The sequence below is a fragment of the Physella acuta genome, unplaced genomic scaffold (genome assembly GCF_028476545.2).
Source record: "Physella acuta isolate Inbredline_101_S28 unplaced genomic scaffold, ASM2847654v3 ptg001433l, whole genome shotgun sequence".
Lineage (NCBI taxonomy): Eukaryota > Metazoa > Mollusca > Gastropoda > Physidae > Physella > Physella acuta.
This window is the reverse complement of record NW_026732948.1, coordinates 142449-164251: the sequence shown is the minus strand read 5'-3', so window position 1 is coordinate 164251 and position 21803 is coordinate 142449. Positions and strand designations below refer to the sequence as shown.

Genomic DNA, 21803 nt, shown 5'->3' with positions numbered 1-21803 from the left:
TAAGTCCAACTCTAAGTTTTGAAAGGTTTTGGATGACAGTTTCCAATAACAAATAAACAAAGCCAAATTAGGTAATCAATCAGTCTAATCAAGGGCAGATAACAAGTGGGTATCATTATCTGCTATAAGAAATGTTAGCCACACTTTTTCCAGTTGAAAGCAAACTTTTTAGATGGATCTTGACTTCAGATCAATCAGCTTGATAAAAAAAACTAAACTACTAAAACTTAACTATCCTTAGTATGATATTTTTACAATACCTACATTAACATAAGAGAAAAAAAAACATTCTATATTACTCAGTTTTTAAATGCTGTAGCTGAGAAAAATCAACCAACACAATCTCAAGCTGTGAAGTAAAAAGTTGATAGCTAGTAATGAGCAGATTTCCAAGGTAACCAACAATTTTTCTTCACAGTTCAAGAATGTGTATGCCAGTTTTCTTATTATTGACCAATTTAAAAACTTGCTAACATAATGTTTTATACATAATGTTTTATAAATGTACGTATAAGAGGTAAAATATTTATAAGATGGGCACACAAAATCTATGCGTGTAGAGCAAGCATAAACAACCTACTGGTTTAAGTTCTGACACGTCCCAGCCCAAGTACTCTGCAACTGACATCATTTGATTGACAATACAGTCTATTTCCTGTCCGCAGAAAAATTAAAACTTGGTTAGGTTTAGTATATAACACAGTTCAATTATATTGCTAAATAAAGAACTAAACTTGAGTGTTGAATTGCATATTAAATAGATGTATTCATATACAAAAATGAAAATTAATACATATATATAATCGTAAACATACAGACAAATAAATAGATAAAGAGTATAAAACCTTACTGAAATAGAAAACTGACTTACGCAAGCATCTAAGAGGCCGTTACCATCAGAGTCATACAGACGAAACATAACTGAAATATCAAGTTCGTATATCTACTAATGTTGTAACATAACTGAAATATCAATTTTGTACATCTACTAATGCTGTAACATAGTTGAAATATCAAGTTCGTATATCTACTAATGTTGTAACATAACTGAAATATCAAGTATGTATATCTACTAATGTTGTAACATAACTGAAATATCAAGTATGTATATCTACTAATGTTGTAACATAACTGAAATATCAAGTATGTATATCTACTAGTGTTACAACCTATCTGACATGAAACATCTGCTCTTACATTCTAATTTATCCTCAGGTCGCCCCGCCTCCAACAAGGACAGGTAACTTACATTCTAATTTATCCTCAGGTCGCCCCGCCTCAAGCAAGGACAGGTAACTTACATTCTAATTTATCCTCAGGTCGCCCCGCCTCCAACAAGGACAGGTAACACACCAGGTCCTTCAGGTAGATGTGGCCAGCTTTGATCTCTAGGCTCATGGAACGATTGCGCACAGATTTGATCTCGTTGGCGCGAAGCAAGGAGGAGTTGGATTGCCGTATCCAAGGATCAGTACCGTCCAGCAAGGGACCTAAAAATGACAAGTATAGTGTAGTCTCAAACTAAATCCAAGGATCAGTACCGTCCAGCAAGGGACCCTAAAAATGACAAGTATAGTGTAGTCTTAAACTAAATCCAAGTATCAGTATCATCCATCAAGTGACCTAAAAATTACTATGTATCAGATGACCTACCATGGCTGTGGATACTGTGGTTTAACTTTTTGCAATGTATCAAATAAATTGTGACCTACCGTTGTTGTGGACGCTGTGGATGCTGTGATTTGACTTTTTGGAAGATGACCGAGAATGATTCGAAGCATCAGGTGGGGTGGAGTCATCTGGATGGTTCTTGTCCAGCGAGGAGGTGGCCGCCACAGCAAGGGACGGGTGACTGGCAGCTGAACCTGAACCTACGGTGGGAAAAGTTGTTCATGTTAGCCAGATTTTTTAAAATTTTCAGGTGCACATTGTTTTATGTTAGCCAGATTTTTTTTTATTTTCAGGTGCACATTGTTTTATGTTAGCCAGATTTTTAAAAATTTTCAGGTGCACATTGTTTTATGTTAGCCAGATTTTTAAAGAATATGTTGTTTAATGTTTGCCAGATTTTTTTACATTTTCATTTGAAATCAATATCATTCATAAATGTACTTGGATAATACCTTTCAATACAGGTATTATAATTTTGCACTATGAATATGTTAATAAAATATCTCACATCTCATAAATAACCTGGTTTAAAATTTTAAAGTGTGTGTTTTATCCACATTGTAAAGTTATTAATCTAAATAACTATTGATAAATATTTATAAAAAAATTTCAGCTTTCAACTAAATTAAGCATCATAAATTTTTATACTAGATTAGAGTTAAAACAGTAAAATAAGAGATAACTTCAAAATTCATAATAAAGATCAAATGCATAAACACTGTAGTGGATACATTTTTTTTAAAATCTTGAAACAGAAACAATAGAACAAATAAAAAAAAATAGAAATAAAACAAGCAACAATAGACAAATAAAGCATGCAGAGACAATCATCCTCTCAGCTCACTCCCAATATAATATGCCTCAATGCAACTGTCACAATATAACAAAACTAAACAGCCAATCAACGCATGGCTCTTAATGCAACTATCACAATATAACAAAACCAGCTTGTAACAGCCAATCAATGAAGAGAATGCATACAACAATAATAAAAATGTTTTTTGTAAATACACAAGAGCAGCTAGGTATGGGCTACCACATTCACTCATCTAGACAATCCCACAAGTGCAGCTTGGTATAGGCTTTCACATCCATTCATTCATTCAATAACAAATTCAACAATAGCAATTCACTACGCTAATATTTTTTAACTGCATCAAGAGCTTAAAAAACTAATAAATCAAACATAGCAAATGTTTGTGGTAATAGTGCTTGAAATCTTACATGATTAACTGACCAGCTTTTAGATACAACTAATGAACTTGTATAATGATGTTTTCAGGTCTAACCCATACACTGTTATCTAAACATCTGGATGATGTTTTTTTTGAATTAGAGAAAAATCATCTTCGTTTCCTGATGTACAATTTTAAAAGTGTTAAAAAGAGGATATCTGATGTAAAAATTTGTTGAAGGGGGTAGGAACTCAGTTCTTTACAATACTTCTAAAAAATCTTGTTGATAAACAAATTTGTTCCAAACAAATAGTTTTTGGATGACAGTCACCTGATCTGCACCAAACTAGACTTACACAATAAAAGTTGATTGTTGTTTCAAATTTAACCAAACAAATAGACTCACACAATAAAAGTTGATTGTTGTTTCAAATTTAACCAAACAAATAGACTCACACAATAAAAGTTGATTGTTGTTTCAAATTTAACCAAACTAGACTTACACAATAAAAGTTGATTGTTGTTTCAAATTTAACCAAACTAGACTTACACAATAAAAGTTGATTGTTGTTTCAAATTTAACCAAACTAGACTTACACAATAAAAGTTGATTGTTGTTTCAAATTTAACCAAACTAGACTTACACAATAAAAGTTGATTGTTGTTTCAAATTTAACCAAACTAGACTTACACAATAAAAGTTGATTGTTGTTTCAAATTTAACCAAACTAGACTTACACAATAAAAGTTGATTGTTGTTTCAAATTTAACCAAACAACTAGACTCACACAATTAAAAATGATTGTTCTTTCTGACTAAACTAAACTGCACTTTATTTACAAACTAGAAAACTTTTCAATATTAAAATGAACTTTTGAAAAAGTTGTAACAATTATTCTGCCAAGACAAATTAGTTTTATTTTACATGTACATAATGACAATTAAATATGATAGTGTTATTCACTAATAGAAATTACGAAAGTATGTATCATACAAAAACTGTGATGTAATAATTACATATAAAAAGAATGATTAGAAAATTGTACAACTGCTGATATAAAAAGATGTTTTGATATATTTATAAACTTCTGGTAAAGGTTGTCCATCAAAGACATCTCTCACACAACAGAGGGGGGAGGGAAAGAGGGGGGGTGGAATAAAGTATATAAAATTGGGTACCAGAGGGTCATTTAAACATTATTGTTTAAAAATATTTAAATAATAATAAACTACATTTGTCTACATTTCAATTGATACCAAGTTTAATTATTAAAATAAATTGTTGGCCATGAAAATGCTACATTAAAAAGGGATGTTATTAAATGGTCTCAAAACTAAAAAGTATTCCTTTTGTAATTGCTTGAATTTCCCCCCTTCCCCTGTTTTGGGCATAAGTTGTATTTACAAAATATATCTACAGGAGTTGGTGACATTGTCAAGTAATAATTTGATATAAACTCTAATTAAGTCATTAATTAAAACATGCACTACGCTTCCACCCTTAAAAAGAGTTATAACCTTCTGAACCAAATTAGCAAAAATATTGTTTTCATGACTGAGCTGTACATTTTCAAAATTTGGTTAGAATTAGAAGAATTTATTTGGATGCAGGGGTGAAGGGGTGAGACAGTAGAGGGTAGGGTAGTTTGTTAAGTCAGGGTGGGGGGGGGGGCTTTTAACATGGGATGATGGTACACTGTGGGGGTAGAAAAAATTATTTCAAATATTGCCTGCTCTCATTTATGAACAACACCTTTCAAATATTACCTGCTGTCATTTATGGACAACACCTTTCAAATATTGCCTGCTGTCATTTATGGACAACACCTTTCAAATATTGCCTGCTGTCATTTATGGACAACACCTTTCAAATATTGCCTGCTGTCATTTATGGACAACACCTTTCAAATATTGCTCGCTCTCATTTATGAAAAAACACCATACTAAAAATATAACTTGAACATTACAATGATGGTCTATTGGTTTCTAGTGAGCAAAGGTAAACACAAGTTTAAATGGATCAGTGAGTCGACTGTGTTTACAGCAACTGATCCAGTGATGGTGTTTTCTGATAACAACAACTCAGAATAGGGCAATTCTAACATCTTACTGCTATCTTTGGCTGGTACACCAGTTTAGAAACAAATTCAATTTAAATTTTAAAAGAAAACAAAAATTAACACCTTAAATATAAATATTTGCAAATGTTTAACTCCTATTTAGAAAAATAAAATTAGAAAACCAATAAATATTTGTAATCAGATGTGATTTTTTAAAAATGTATATTGTTACAATACCACAACATGTTACTAACTTTACTTACAGAAGAGGTTCACAAATGGGGAAAATGTATTTTATACCATTTGGAAAGGGGAAGACTAGAGATCATGCATTTGAAAAAAATGAGTATAAAAACATAAAGGGAGGGTCACAAAAAAAGGGGGTTAAGTAAGTACGCATGCAGCAAGCAATATAATTTATGTTGTAAAACACTGTATAAAGTATTCAGTACATTAGGGAGTCTACAAAATAGTTTTTTGACAAGTCTGATACAAAAATAGGAAAATAAATTGACTCAATGAATTGTCAAGTAAGTTTTATTGTAAGAGATGTGTATTTTCCTGACATACCATCTGCAGGACATTTTGTAAGGACACTAGCAGGACATTTTGTAAGGACACTAGCAGGACATTTTGTAAGGACACTATTGGACATTTTGTAAGGACACTAGCAGGACATTTTGTAAGGACACTAGCAGGACATTTTGTAAGGACACTATTGGACATTTTGTAAGGACACTATTGGACATTTTGTAAGGACACTAGCAGGACATTTTGTAAGGACACTAGCAGGACATTTTGTAAGGACACTAGCAGGACATTTTGTAAGGACACTGGCAGGACATTTTAGTTGGCCATATACCCAGTTGATCACATGTGAAACAGGCAGCAAGGTATATAAAAAGAGTAGGCACATAGTTGTAATTACGGAATACAAAAGAAAATATGAAAATAGATACGTCCAAACTGCCTTGAATTGTTTGAAAACAACACAAATATTTTATAAGAATTTTTTGCTAAGATTATAAATACAAGAGCAGAATGAAAATGAAAAAACTCAAAGAATTATTTATATCACTCATCTGAGAGTATCTCCAACATTTTCAAATAAACATTCAAAACTCTAATTACCATTCAGAGGACATTAAGATAGTTTGTCTACACCGAACTGAAAAGTATTTAAACTTTATCAAAAGACTGCGCCTGCGTGATAAAGTATGTACAATTTTTCAGAGAGAACTTTGATTCTTGAAAATTGAACAACAAAGAAAGGGTGGGGGGTGTAAAATAAAGCAATGCACTGAATATATTACCACCACTGCACAAGATGCTGAACTGTACACTACAGAATATAAAGGGATGTAAAAAAACATATACAGTACACAACCAGCAGAACCTCAAGAAAATAGATCTGTCCACCATCTACCTGCCCGGCTTCTCTTCCCAGAATCCCCTGCATTGCTGTCAGAGCGGGCGTGGCCCAGCCCGTGGAGCTTCTCTGTGAGACCGTGGAGTTTCTCCGCCAGCAGACTGTGATGCCTGCCATCCCCGGGGGCGGGGGAGGTTTTGCTGTCAATGTGGATCTCTGTGGACAAGGGGGCACAGATAGTCTGAGACGCTACCAGGGCCATGTCCTTGACATGAAAATCCTTACCCGAAGCTGTGAGGGCGGCTGCGGCTCCGGCTGCAGCCTTCTTCATGAAGGACAGGAACAGATGTTTGCATAAGTCTTCTGGGATCTCTGCCTCAAGGTACGTCTCCATGAACAGCTTAAAGCCAGCATAGTCGATGGGCTGGTCACACATATGGGGAGAGAGGGGAGATGTATTACTAACAAATGGGAGGTAATCTCAGAGGATCTATCCAAAATCTAACAAGACCTGTAAGGGGAGTTAACCATCATTAAAATGAGGAAAGAAAACATCTAGTAACTAATAGAAGCTGGTCATCGTGTGATGGAGGTACCCAGTATCTACAGTGAGGTTAAGGGTTAACACTGGGGGTCATGGACAAGGTCAAGGCTGGTCTATGGTCAGGGTAGTAATACTAACCAAATAAACAGCTTCAAGCTATTAAATTTGTTTACCTAAAATTTAAATTCGTTGAGTCTTATTACAGACATTAAAAACCATTTAAAAACTACGTTTTTGTGAGTTGTAAGGGGAAGTAAGTGAAAAGCCAGAAGTTACCTCCTCTGGGTTATACTTGCTGAGGACACCGTCTCCATTAAACTCTTCCAAGACATCTTTCAGCTTCTTGGAGGAATCTACAGATCAAGGACAGTATTAATGACATCTGGTTGACGTGTGCATGGTGTAGCTCTAATTGTAATAGCTAATTAGATTGGTAGGTAGAGAAACAAACTCAAAGCCATGTTTTATTGTTATCTTGTGCACTAGATCAAAATGACTGTCAGAAAAACACATAAAATTACATACAAGTAAATTATATATATATATATATATATATATATATATATATATATATATATATATATATATATATATATATATATATATATATATATATATATATATATACACGCACACACATAATTACAAGTCAAAGGTCTGAAAGTAATTAGCCTAAAACATTTAGCCTAAAGTATTACGCCTACACCTTTTGCTCAACGAAAAGGCTGGGGCAAGCAAGGCTAGGTTACAGCTATTGCGTAATCAAACACAAAATGGAGGGTAACGGCTTCATTAGTACATGGACGATAACGGCTCTATTATGGGGGGGGGGGAGTGGACATATAACCATAACGTTATTTTCTTAATTTTAACTACTGTAAATTGTAACGATGAGGGATTAATCTCAACTCCGTGCAGATAATTAATGTAAGATACAACAACAGATGTAATCTCAGAGTTGCTTCAACACAGGGCTAACTTGATCAAATCTTCCTGGCATCCAAAACACGTTCATCGTCTCCTGCCAACGTCATAGAGTTGTCTTCTACGTCATAACCGCTCGCAGCCGCGTCATTCTCACACTACACATAGCTTATTACAGCAAACACAAACTACTCTCCAACCCAATCTGATTGACACATCAGCTAATCAGCTGTCTAATAATTAGTGATTCATTAGTCCCTTCGTGTTGATAAACTGACCTAAACTTTTAGTGATTCATTAGTCCCTTCGTGTTGATAAACTGACCTAAACTTTTAGTGATTCATTAGTCCCTTCGTGTTGATAAACTGACCTAAACTTTTAGTGATTCATTAGTCCCTTCGTGTTGATAAACTGACCTAAACTTTTAGTGATTCATTAGTCCCTTCGTGTTTATATACTAACCTAAACTTTTAGTGATTCATTAGTCCCTTCGTGTTTATATACTAACCTAAACTTTCAGTGATTCATTAGTCCCTTCGTGTTGATAAACTGACCTAAACTTTTAGTGATTCATTAGTCCCTTCGTGTTTATATACTAACCTAAACTTTTAGTGATTCATTAGTCCCTTCGTGTTTATATACTAACCTAAACTTTTAGTGATTCATTAGTCCCTTCGTGTTTATAAACTGACCTAAACTTAGCCACACCGTGACCTTAGACCTACGTTTCAAACAAAAATTGACAACTCGTCAAACAGACGATTGGTGGACTGTCAACAACACCTAAACACACTCAAAGTGTTTTCCTGTCATAATTTAACAACAATCACAATGGGCAGGTCCAGACCACACATTCATTAGCCCCACACATTCATTAGCCCCACACATTCATTAGTCCCACACATTCGATAGCCACACACATTCATTAGCCCCACACATTCATTAGCCCCACACATTCATTAGCCCCACACATTCATTAGCCCCACACATTCATTAGCCCCACACATAGGTGGGCAGGTCAGACCACACATTCATTAGTCCCACACATTCGATAGCCACACACATTCATTAGCCCCACACATTCATTAGCCCCACACATTCATTAGCCCCACACATTCATTAGCCCCACATATTCATTAGCCCCACACATAGGCGGGCAGGTCCAGACCACACATTCATTAGCCCCACACATTCATTAGCCTCACACATTCATTAGCCCCACACATTGGCGGTCAGGTCAGACCACACATTCATTAGCCCCACACATTCATTAGCCCCACACATAGGCGGGCAGGTCCAGACCACACATTCATTAGCCCCACACATTCATTAGCCTCACACATTCATTAGCCCCACACATTGGCGGTCAGGTCAGACCACACATTCATTAGCCCCACACATTCATTAGCCCCACACATTGGCGGTCAGGTCAGACCACACATTCATTAGCCCCACACATTCATTAGCCCCACACATAGGCGGGCAGGTCCAGACCACACATTCATTAGCCCCACAAATCGGCGGGCCAGTGACTCATTTATGTCGTCATTTTACTCCAGAATAAATTACTGGCAGAGGTGTATAGAAAATGTGGATATTTAATGCCAGTATAAATTACTGGCAGTGGTGTATAGTAAATGTGGATATTTAATTCCAGTATAAATTACTGGCAGTGGTGTATAGAAAATGTGGATATTTAATTCCAGTATAAATTACTGGCAGTGGTGTATAGAAAATGTGGATATTTAATTCCAGTATAAATTACTGTCAGAGGTGTATAGTAAATGTTGAACTAAAATATCATGACAGCTGCCGATGCTTAGCTCACGTGACAAAACATGACAATCACCCATTTTTTTCGTAGGGGGAGTGGGGGACATATTTCTGGGGTGGGGTGGTTGAAGTATAAGTTGTGTGTGTAAATTCTACTTCCTTCTGAGTAGTGGGGGGGCATAACGTGACATCTCACTCGTGACACATAACGTGACAACTTACACGTGACAACTTACATGTGACACATAACGTGACAACTTACACGTGACAACTTACATGTGACACATAACGTGACAACTTACATGATGTGTACTCCTGAAGTTGATGAAACTCTGTCGGGCTGAGCTTTTGCCATTGTAGTAGAGACATGGTAGTTCCCACCTATCCAGGTAGTTGCCACCTATCCAGGTAGTTGCCACCTATCCAGGTAGTGCCACCTATCCAGGTAGTGCCACCTATCCAGGTAGTGCCACCTATCTAGGTAGTTCAAGTCGTTCAGGAGGTGGAGGGGCGACCAACACTGGAAAACTGATGAGTTAACCCCCTCTTATGATTAAACTCACTGCTGCCATTGTGATTTAGAAACGATTATCTCCCTTCTAAAATTGGGGAGTTATTCCGTTTTAAGCGTTGTAGCTTGTTGGAGTTGGTAATGGATAGCACTGTGTAAGGTGTGTCACTGTGTAGGGGGCAGCACAGTGTAGTGTGTAGAGGGCAGCACAGTGAAGTGTGTAGGGGGCAGCACAGTGTAGTGTGTAGAGGGCAGCACACAGCTCACAGGGCTTCCAACTTGCGACAGCGAGAACCGGCCTTATCCCATGATCGCTGGCCCGAGTGTACACGTCATAGAGCGTACACCAAACATGTACACAGACGTTCGGTCAGGCCAATCTGAGAAGGTAGATAAAAAAACAGAATTAAAGTCAGAATATACTAGCTAGCCTATCCGGTGACAGAAAAAAGTGTGGCGAGTAGAATCTACCAGACCATCGTGAAGAGTGTATTCAGCTAGATGCTGAACTAGACACAAACAGGCCAGGAACAATGGCTATTGATTCAACTATTGATTTCATGTTGAGAACACCTCCGTGTTACTCAACTCTAGAGTGAGCTGTAGGTACAGTAGAGTTGTGCTGAGTGTAGGTACAGTAGAGTTGTGCTGAGTGTAGATACAGTAGAGTTGAGCTGAGTGTAGGTACAGTAGAGTTGTGCTGAGTGTAGATACATTAGAGTTGTCCTGAGTGTAGGTACAGTAGAGTTGTGCTAGTGTAGGTACAGTAGATTTGTGCTGAGTCTAGATATGTAGGTACAGTAGAGTTGTGCTGAGTGTAGGTACAGCAGAGTTGTGCTGATTGTAGGTACAGTAGAGTTGTTCTGATTGTAGGTACAGTAGAGTTGAGCTGAATGTAGGTAGGTAGGTACAGTAGAGTTGTGCTGAGTGTAGGTACAGCAGAGTTGTGCTGATTGTAGGTACACACATATTTTAAAAAACTAAACAAAAGAAAAGACTATTAACACTTGTTGACGTGTACAGCCCCATTTCAAGTGGCCCAGGCCTAAACTGAGGTGTACATCCCCTCTTTAATAAGTACATCTTTAACGGGTACCTCTGATACGGTTACCTCTGTAATGGGTAGCACAGACGGAAAACGTAATGAAATGTTCACTGAAGTTTGTATCTCATGAACGGGGCACACTACTCTACCTCATCGTCACAGAATGTAAGCCCCACCCCTTCGCTCTCTTTTAAACTGACCCCCCCCCCCTTTCCACACGCACACATAATTTCAATATTTAAAAAAGCCGTTTATTTCTAGGTTAGTTGAGTTCTTTCCCTTTGGTATGGACATTCCAGTGTGCTAACTTGGTGAATTCTTGAATTCTGACCAAAACATGGATAATCTCTATACAATCCTGACAATTTCAGCACAAAATTAGGTGCATTAATCCATATTACAATAGAAATAGCTTTGTTCGACTTGTCTCGATACACACGGGGAAAAGATTCCGTTTAGTGACACGTACACAGTGTTGCTATCCATGTCCACATGTATCCATATCCACATGTATCCATATCCACATCTATCCATGTCCACATTTATCCATGTCCACATCTATCCATGTCCACATCTATCCATGTCCACATCTATCCATGTCCACATTTATCCATGTCCACATTTATCCATGTCCGCCACATGTCCATCTCCCCATGTATCCATGTCCACATCTATCCATGTCCACATTTATCCATGTCCGCCACATGTCCATCTCCCCATGTATCCATGTCCACATGTATCCATGTCCACATCTATCCATGTCCACATCTATCCATGTCCACATCTATCTATGTCCACATCTATCCATGTCCACATCTATCCATGTCCACATCTATCCATGTCCACATCTATCCATGTCCACATCTATCCATATCCACATCTATCCATGTCCACATCTATCCATGTCCACATCTATCCATGTCCACATCTATCCATGTCCGCCACATGTAACCATCTCCCCATGTATCCATATCCACATCTATCCATGTCCACATTTATCCATGTCCACATTTATCCATGTCCACATCTATGCGTGTCCACATCCACATGTATCCATATCCACATGTATCCATGTCCACATCTATCCATGTCCACATTTATCCATGTCCACATCTATCCATGTCCACATTTATCCATGTCCACATCTATCCATGTCTACATTTATCCATGTCCACATTTATCCATGTCCACATTTATCCATGTCCACATCTATCCATGTCCACATCTATCCATGTCCACATCTATCCATGTCCACATTTATCCATGTCCACATCTATCCATGTCCACATTTATCCGTGTCCACATCCACATGTATCCATATCCACATGTATCCATATCCACATCTATCCATGTCCACATCTATCCATGTCCACATCTATCCATGTCCACATTTATCCATGTCCACATCTATCCATGTCCACATTTATCCATGTCCACATCTATCAATGTCCACATCTATCCATGTCCACATTTATCCATGTCCACATCTATCCATGTCCACATCTATCCATGTCCACATCTATCCATGTCCACATTTATCCATGTCCACATCTATCCATGTCCACATTTATCCGTGTCCACATCCACATGTATCCATATCCACATGTATCCATATCCACATCTATCTATGTACACATCTATCCATGTCCATATCCACATCTATCCATGTCCACATCTATCCATGTCCACATCTATCCATGTCCACATCTATCCATGTCCACATCTATCCATGTCCACATTTATCCATATCCACATCTATCCATATCCACATCTATCCATGTCCACATTTATCCATGTCCACATCTATCAATGTCCACATCTATCCATGTCCACATTTATCCATGTCCACATCTATCCATGTCCACATTTATCCGTGTCCACATCCACATGTATCCATATCCACATGTATCCATGTCCACATCTATCCATGTCCACATCTATCCATGTCCACATTTATCCATGTCCACATCTATCCATGTCTACATTTATCCATGTCCACATTTATCCATGTCCACATTTATCCATGTCCACATCTATCCATGTCCACATCTATCCATGTCCACATCTATCCATGTCTACATCTATCCATGTCCACATTTATCCATGTCCACATCTATCCATGTCCACATTTATTCGTGTCCACATCCACATGTATCCATATCCACATGTATCCATATCCACATCTATCTATGTACACATCTATCCATGTCCATATCCACATTTATCCATGTCCACATGTATCCATGTCCACATCTATCCATGTCCACATCTATCCATGTCCATATCTATCCATGTCCATATCTATCCATGTCCACATCTATCCATGTCCACATCTATCCATGTCCACATCTATCCATATCCACATCTATCCATATCCACATCTATCCATATCCACATCTATCCATGTCCAAATATATCCATGTCCACCGGCTGAAGAAACCCCCACCGGTACTCGCGATCACGTGACTAATGTTGCCAGCTGTTCCACTGGCCACCAGTCGCTGGACTTGTGTCGACTGGTCACGGTACGTCACCGTGAATCACGTGATGAGTTCTGAAGCAAGAACCAGCACCGACCCGCTGGACCGTGAACACAGACCGTGCATGTTGGGTACTCACACTCAACGAGGAGAGAACACATACGATGTGAGCTGTGAGATTTTCAAAACCTGCCGCAACGGTTTGAGATTGGAATGATTTTAATTCTCCCGTATGCGATGTGTTTGGGCCCAGATAATGGCAAGTTGAGAAAAGCCAGGTGTATCATCCGCCCACTCCCCCGTCCCACGCCTCCACGCCTTGGGCCTTTCTACAGTCACGTGCCAAATAGTCAGCAACAGCCCAGTGGTGTGATGTTGTGTACAGCCAACAGCCCAGTGGTGTGATGTTGTGTACAGCCAACAGCCTACTGATGTGATGTTGTGTACAGCCAACAGCCCAGTGGTGTGATGTTGTGTACAGCCAACAGCCTACTGATGTGATGTTGTGTACAGCCAACAGCCCAGTGGTGTGATGTTGTGTACAGCCAACAGCAACAGCCCAGCGGTGTGATGTTGTGTACAGCCAACAGCCCAGTGGTGTGATGCTGTGTACAGCCAACAGCCCAGTGGTGTGATGTTGTGTACAGCCAACAGCAACAGCCCAGTGGTGTGATGTTGTGTACAGCCAACAGCCCAGTGGTGTGATGTTGTGTACAGCCAACAGCAACAGCCCAGCGGTGTGATGTTGTGTACAGCCAACAGCCCAGTGGTGTGATGTTGTGTACAGCCAACAGCCCAGTGGTGTGATGTTGTGTACAGCCAACAGCCCAGTGGTGTGATGTTGTGTACAGCCAACAGCAACAGCCCAGTGGTGTGATGTTGTGTACAGCCAACAGCCCAGTGGTGTGATGTTTTGTACAGCCAACAGCCCAGTGGTGTGATGTTGTGTACAGCCAAAAGCAACAGCCCATTGGTGTGATGTTGTGTACAGCCAACAGCAACAGCCAACAGCAACAGCCCAGTGGTGTGATGTTGTGTACAGCCAACAGCCCAGTGGTGTGATGTTGTGTACAGCCAACAGCAACAGCTCAGCGGTGTGATGTTGTGTACAGCCAACAGCAACAGCCCAGTGGTGTGATGTTGTGTACAGCCAACAGCCCAGTGGTGTGATGTTGTGTACAGCCAACAGCCCAGTGGTGTGATGTTGTGTACAGCCAACAGCCCAGTGGTGTGATGTTGTGTACAGCCAACAGCACAGTGGTGTGATGTGTACAGCCAACAGCACAGTGGTGTGATGTGTACAGCCAACAGCCCAGTGGTGTGATGTGTACAGCCAACAGCCCAGTGGTGTGATGTTGTGTACAGCCAACAGCCCAGCGGTGTGATGTTGTGTACAGCCAACAGCAACAGCACAGTGGTGTGATGTGTACAGCCAACAGCACAGTGGTGTGATGTTGTGTACAGCCAACAGCAACAGCCCAGTGGTGTGATGATGTGTACAGCCAACAGCACAGTTGTGTGATGTTGTGTACAGCCAACAGCCCAGTGGTGTGATGTTGTGTACAGCCAACAGCCCAGTGGTGTGATGTTGTGTACAGCTATTAGAAACAGCCCGCCAACCACTCGATATTTATTTACACGCTCGTGTTTTCAGCGACCATTGACTGACACCGGCTCTGCAGGTTTTACACCCCACAGGCATCACTTCCGGTGTTAAACTACATCCGGGCGAGGGGGCAACATTCTATTCCCGCCCCGCTCCCAGCACTGAGGAACATAAACAGACTAGACTGGGTCGCCACTGGGTACACAGTCGGGGCGAGTGTTCCGCCGACATTAGCGCTAGTTTTTACTGCCAGTTGAGGGAAGGTTAACAACGCCGTCAAGATGTCTTCATTAGACCGGAAGTTGAGCTACAAATTTAACGAGCAGACGAAAGCTGGGATACACATAATTAATGAATCCAATCAGATTGATCCGCTGGCTAACGTCTAGTCAAGGCCTAATTGGCGTGTTACCTGCTGACGTGCACGGAACGTTTACACGGATGCCGGGAGAGGACGACACCTTGGATACAGGTGTTCCACAGGTACCCAGAGGTATTAGTGATGGACAAAACACCAGGTATGGACAAAACACCAGGTACCCACAGTAATTACTGATGGACAAAACACCAGGTACCCACACGAATTACTGATGGACAAAACACCAGGTAAAGACAGGAATTACTGATGGACAAAACACCAGGTACCCACAGTAATTACTGATGGACAAAACACCAGGTAAAGACAGGAATTACTGATGGACAAAACACCAGGTACCCACAGTAATTACTGATGGACAAAACACCAGGTAAAGACAGGAATTACTAATGGACAAAACACCAGGTACCCACAGGAATTACTGATGGACAAAACACCAGGTAAAGACAGGAATTACTAATGGACAAAACACCAGGTACCCACAGGAATTACTGATGGACAAAACACCAGGTACCCACAGTAATTACTGATGGACAAAACACCAGGTAAAGACAGGAATTACTAATGGACAAAACACCAGGTACCCACAGGAATTACTGATGGACAAAACACCAGGTACCCACAGTAATTACTGATCGACAAAACACCAGGTAAAGACAGGAATTACTGATGGACAAAACACCAGGTACCCACAGTAATTACTGATGGACAAAACACCAGGTAAAGACAGGAATTACTAATGGACAAAACACCAGGTACCCACAGGAATTACTGATGGACAAAACACCAGGTACCCACAGGAATTACTGATGGACAAAACACCAGGTACCCACACGAATTACTGATGGACAAAACACCAAGTAAAGACAGGAATTACTAATGGACAAAACACCAGGTACCCACAGGAATTACTGATGGACAAAACACCAGGTACCCACAGGAATTACTGGGAGGCAGTAGCCGGGGCCACACGTGTAATGGGAGGCAGTAGCCGGGGCCACACGTGTAATGGCAGGCAGTAGCCGGGGCCACACGTGTAATGGCAGACAGTAGCCGGGGCCACACGTGTAATGGCAGGCAGGCAGTAGCCGGGGCCACATGTGTAATGGCAGGCAGTAGCCGGGGCCACACGTGTAATGGCAGGCAGTAGCTGGGGCCACATGTGTAAAGGCAGGCAGTAGCCGGGGCCACACGTGTAATGGCAGGCAGTAGCCGGGGCCACATGTGTAATGGCAGGCAGTAGCCGGGGCCACACGTGTAATGGCAGGCAGGCAGTAGCCGGGGCCATATGTGTAAAGGCAGGCAGTAGCCGGGGCCACACGTGTAATGGCAGACAGTAGCCGGGGCCACACGTGTAATGGCAGGCAGGCAGTAGCCGGGGCCACATGTGTAAAGGCAGGCAGTAGCCGGGGCCACATGTGTAATGGCAGGCAGTAGCTGGGGCCACATGTGTAAAGGCAGGCAGTAGCCGGGGCCACACGTGTAATGGCAGGCAGTAGCCGGGGCCACATGTGTAATGGCAGGCAGTAGCCGGGGCCACACGTGTAATGGCAGGCAGGCAGTAGCCGGGGCCATATGTGTAAAGGCAGGCAGTAGCCGGGGCCACACGTGTAATGGCAGACAGTAGCCGGGGCCACACGTGTAATGGCAGGCAGGCAGTAGCCGGGGCCACATGTGTAAAGGCAGGCAGTAGCCGGGGCCACATGTGTAAAGGCAGGCAGTAGCCGGGGCCACATGTGTAAAGGCAGGCAGTAGCTGGGGCCACATGTGTAAAGGCAGGCAGTAGCCGGGGCCACACGTGTAATGGCAGACAGTAGCCACACGTGTAAAGGCAGGCAGTAGCCGGGGCCACACGTGTAATGGCAGGCAGTAGCTGGGGCCACACGTGTAATGGCAGACAGTAGCCGGGGCCACACGTGTAATGGCAGCCAGTAGCTGGGGCCAGCCCTGGAAGCCCCTCCACTTTTCGCAACGACAAATTGCATTAGCGCATAATGATGACTGGCAGTCAGAAGGTGATTAGTGCTTCACGCGCTGGACTTTAGGCTGGGGAGTGGGGGGGGGGGGGGGGACACGGTGACATGTATGCTGGACGGCAGGGCTCGTGCTAGGGGGTCAGGGAGGGGAGGCACGTGAAACTGACAATTGAGGGGGGGGCAATGTTTCCTACAGCTGACATTCGATCAGGACAGTATGACCGCAATGGATATCGCTTGTTAAGTCAATAGTAACATACAAAGTCTTTAGATACTATCATTTAGCGAATAACCTCAGATACTATCATTTAGCGAGTATCCTTGGATACTATCATTTAGCGAATAACCTCACTATCATTTAGCGATTATGCTTAGATTATCATTAGATTATCCTACATAGAGAGGCAGATTAGGAGAATATAAACATACTAAGTTCATATACCGAAGTGTATCTGTGTTAGAGAATGTAAAAATACTACTACTGGAGTGTATCTGTGTTACAGAATGTAAACATACTACTACTGGAGTGTATCTGTGTTACAGAATGTAAACATACTACTACTGGAGTGTATCTGTGTTACAGAATGTAAACATACTACTACTGGAGTGTATCTGTGTTACAGAATGTAAACGTACTACTACTGGAGTGTATCTGTGTTACAGAATGTAAACATACTACTACTGGAGTGTATCTGTGTTACAGAATGTAAACGTACTACTACTGGAGTGTATCTGTGTTACAGAATGTAAACATACTGCTACTGGAGTGTATCTGTGTTACAGAATGTAAACATACTACTACTGGAGTGTGTCTGTGTTACAGAATGTAAACATACTACTTCTGGAGTGTATCTGTGTTACAGAATGTAAACATACTACTACTGGAGTGTATCTGTGTTACAGAATGTAAACATACTACTACTGGAGTGTATCTGTGTTACAGGATGTAAACATACTACTACTGGAGTGTATCTGTGTTACAGAATGTAAACATACTACTACTGGAGTGTATCTGTGTTACAGGATGTAAACATACTACTGCTGGAGTGTGTCTTTGTTACAGAATGTAAGTAGGGATAAAAAACATCGCCCACTATCGACCAGGCAAAAACCGGTAGATTGCCTACACCGACCATGATAACAGCAACTAACTGCCTATTTTAGGCACGGTAAAATGCCTCATTAGGCAGGAAAAAATGCCTACTTTAGGCAGGTAAAAATGCCTACTTTAGGCAGGTAAAAATGCCTACTTTATGCACGGTAAAAATGCCTCCTTAGGCAAGGTAAAAATGCCTACTTTAGGCACCGTAAAAATGCCTTCCACCACCCTGCTTAGGTTTCATCAATTTCGTATTGACTGTTAAATTGGCGTGTAAATGCCAATGCTTAGTTTGAGGCTATTTATAGCATAAGACATGCATTGATCGGATCAATGCGCACAAATTTGCAGCTTGCGTATTTGAAGGCTTTCTCTAAGGTTGGCTGGCATCAATGACAGGCAAACATTTTAAAATGTCACTCAGTTTTAACATGTCCGCCTTGTCTTATTTTCAAATGAGCTTTTAAGAAAAAACTTGAGAGACTAGTGATGCATTTTTTAAAAATCAGCATAGGATAGTTGGTCCCGTGGACACACTGACCGACACAATGGACAACAGACCGACACAATGGACAACAGACTGACACAATGGACAACACACTGACCGACACAATAGACAACAGACTGACCGACACAATAGACAACACACTGACCGACACAATGGACAACGGACTGACCGACACAATGGACAACGGACTGACCGACGGACTGACCGACACAATGGACAACAGACTGACCGACACAATGGACAACACACTGACCGACACAATGGACAACACACTGACCGACACAATGGACAACACACTGACCGACACAATGGACAACAGACTGACCGACACAATGGACAACGGACTGACCGACACAATGGACAACACACTGACCGACACAATGGACAACACACTGACCGACACAATGGACAACACACTGACCGACACAATGGACAACACACTGACCGACACAATGGACAACACACTGACCGACACAATGGACAACAGACTGACCGACACAATGGACAACACACTGACCGACACAATGGACAACGCACTGACCGACACAATGGACAACAGACTGACCGACACAATGGACAACGCACTGACCGACACAATGGACAACAGACTGACCGACACAATGGACAACGGACTGACCGACGGACTGACCGACACAATGGACAACGGACTGACCGACACAATGGACAACAGACTGACCGACACAATGGACAACAGACTGACCGACACAATGGACAACGGACTGACCGACACAATGGACAACAGACTGACCGACACAATGGACAACAGACTGACCGACACAATAGACAACACACTGACCGACACAATGGACAACAGCCTAATACAAATGACACTAGAATGACCACAACTAATGACACGAGAATGACTGACACACAGAACTAGGTTGGTAAAATGATAGACACGGAACTAGGTTGGTAAAATGACTGCCCTCTGAATATCGATCGAATGTTTCCTTGGCCCAAATAAAAGAAATAGCATCTGTTTTTTTTTGTCTCTCATGCGGCCGAGTTGTACTAGAATCTAGATCTCGTTGTTCTAGATCTCGTTGTTCAAGATCTCGTTGTTCTAGATCTCGTTGTTCTAGATCTCGTTCTAGATCCCGTTGTTCTAGATCCCGTTGTTCTAGATCCCGTTGTTCTAGATCTCGTTGTTCTAGTTCTGGTTGTTCTAGATCTCGTTGTAAAGCGTATGTAGTTTATATTCAATGATATATTTAACGTGTATGTAGTTTATATTCAATGATATATTTAACGTGTATGTAGTTTATATTCACTCAGCATGCCTGTAATTTTAAATATTTGATGTACTGAACGTGACTCGTTTAAATTAACAATAGTTGACCAGAACTGTTATAGTTACACAACTTATCTTGAACTGACCAGTACTCCAATAGCCCCAACTGTACCTTGTATGGTGTACTTAGTACCACGTCGGCCAATCAAATATCTGTACCGTGGTCTAGGCCAAATATCTGTACCGTGATCTAGGCCAAATATCTGTACCGTGATCTAGTCCAAATATCTGTACCGTGATCTAGGCCAAATATATGTACCGTGATCTAGGCCAAACGTGTAACGCCCCGCCCTCCCCACAGATTAGCGAATATTAATGACTAATTAGCCAGTGTATGACCAGCACGATCTAACAGGACAATAACCGGCTAATAGACGGACATTAACACCCAATGAAAAGAATGCTGATGACCACGTGTCATAAGGGATGGACGGTCGTCTCCACAATGACTCTCGTTAAACGATTTTTTGTTTAGATTGAGGCGGTTGGTCATTGTGGTAGTGTGGACCAAGTGGTCATTGTGTTAGTGTGGACCAAGTGGTCATTGTGGTAGTGTGGACAAAGTGGTCATTGGGGTAGTGTGGACCAACTGGACCAAGTGGTCATTGGGGTAGTGTGGACCAAGTGGTCATTGTGGTAGTGTGGACCAAGTGGTCATTGTGGTAGTGTGGACAAAGTGGTCATTGGGGTAGTGTGGACCAACTGGACCAAGTGGTCATTGGGGTAGTGTGGACCAAGTGGTCATTGGGGTAGTGTGGACAAAGTGGTCATTGGGGTAGTGTGGACCAACTGGACCAAGTGGTCATTGGGGTATTATGGACCAAGTGGTCATTGTGTTAGTGTGGACCAAGTGGTCATTGGGGTAGTGTGGACTAACTGGACCAAGTGGTCATTGGAGTAGTGTGGACATTGTGGTAGTGTGGACATTGGAGTAGTGTGGACCAAGCGAAAATAACGATGTATGCTAACAATCCCATAGCTAATGGAAGACACCCTATCACAAAAAGAAGATGCAGCAGTTTGAAAGAGTGTGAAAATGGAGCAGTTTAGGACTGCAATCTGCATGCAGTGGCTTCCGCCCCCCCCCCCCCCCCCCCCGAGACCAGACTAAATATTTGTACACAATAGGACGAGCGCAAGTCTCAACAATCGCACTCAGCGCCAAGTCGATTAGCGCTGTGACGAATTATACTGGTACATACACATACAACTGTCGGATATTACATAGGGACATACACATACAACTGTTGGATATTACATAGGGACATACACATACAACTGTCGGATATTACATAGGGACATACACATACAACTGTCGGATATTACATAGGGACATACACATACAACTGTCGGATATTACATAGGGACATACAC

General features: G+C 41.4%; 2 protein-coding genes across 2 annotated transcripts in view; one reads left to right on the top strand and one right to left on the bottom strand.

The window, feature by feature from the left end:
- Positions 1-10075, bottom strand: part of LOC131927708 (diacylglycerol kinase beta) — a 29409-nt gene extending 19334 nt beyond the window's left edge. Inside the window, exons 1-8 of the mRNA XM_059283475.1 lie at positions 9998-10075; positions 9819-9943; positions 7096-7172; positions 6333-6699; positions 1713-1871; positions 1302-1490; positions 872-921; positions 581-655 (exon numbers count right to left, since the gene is read on the bottom strand). Of these exons, the coding sequence (XP_059139458.1) occupies positions 581-655; positions 872-921; positions 1302-1490; positions 1713-1871; positions 6333-6699; positions 7096-7172; positions 9819-9885 (984 nt within the window). The 5' untranslated portion in view covers positions 9886-9943; positions 9998-10075. The remainder of the gene's footprint in view (positions 1-580; positions 656-871; positions 922-1301; positions 1491-1712; positions 1872-6332; positions 6700-7095; positions 7173-9818; positions 9944-9997) is intronic.
- A 9122-nt stretch (positions 10076-19197) lies between these two features.
- On the top strand, positions 19198-19977 carry LOC131927705 (papilin-like). The gene has a single exon (XM_059283472.1). It carries the CDS (start codon positions 19198-19200, stop codon positions 19975-19977), a length of 780 nt encoding a protein of 259 aa, XP_059139455.1.
- Positions 19978-21803: the final 1826 nt, after the last annotated feature.

What these genes read in the sequence shown, in the direction of transcription:
- LOC131927705 (XM_059283472.1), top strand. Translation starts at nt 19,198, where the DNA reads ATGGACAACACACTGACCGACACAATAGACAACAGACTGACCGACACA.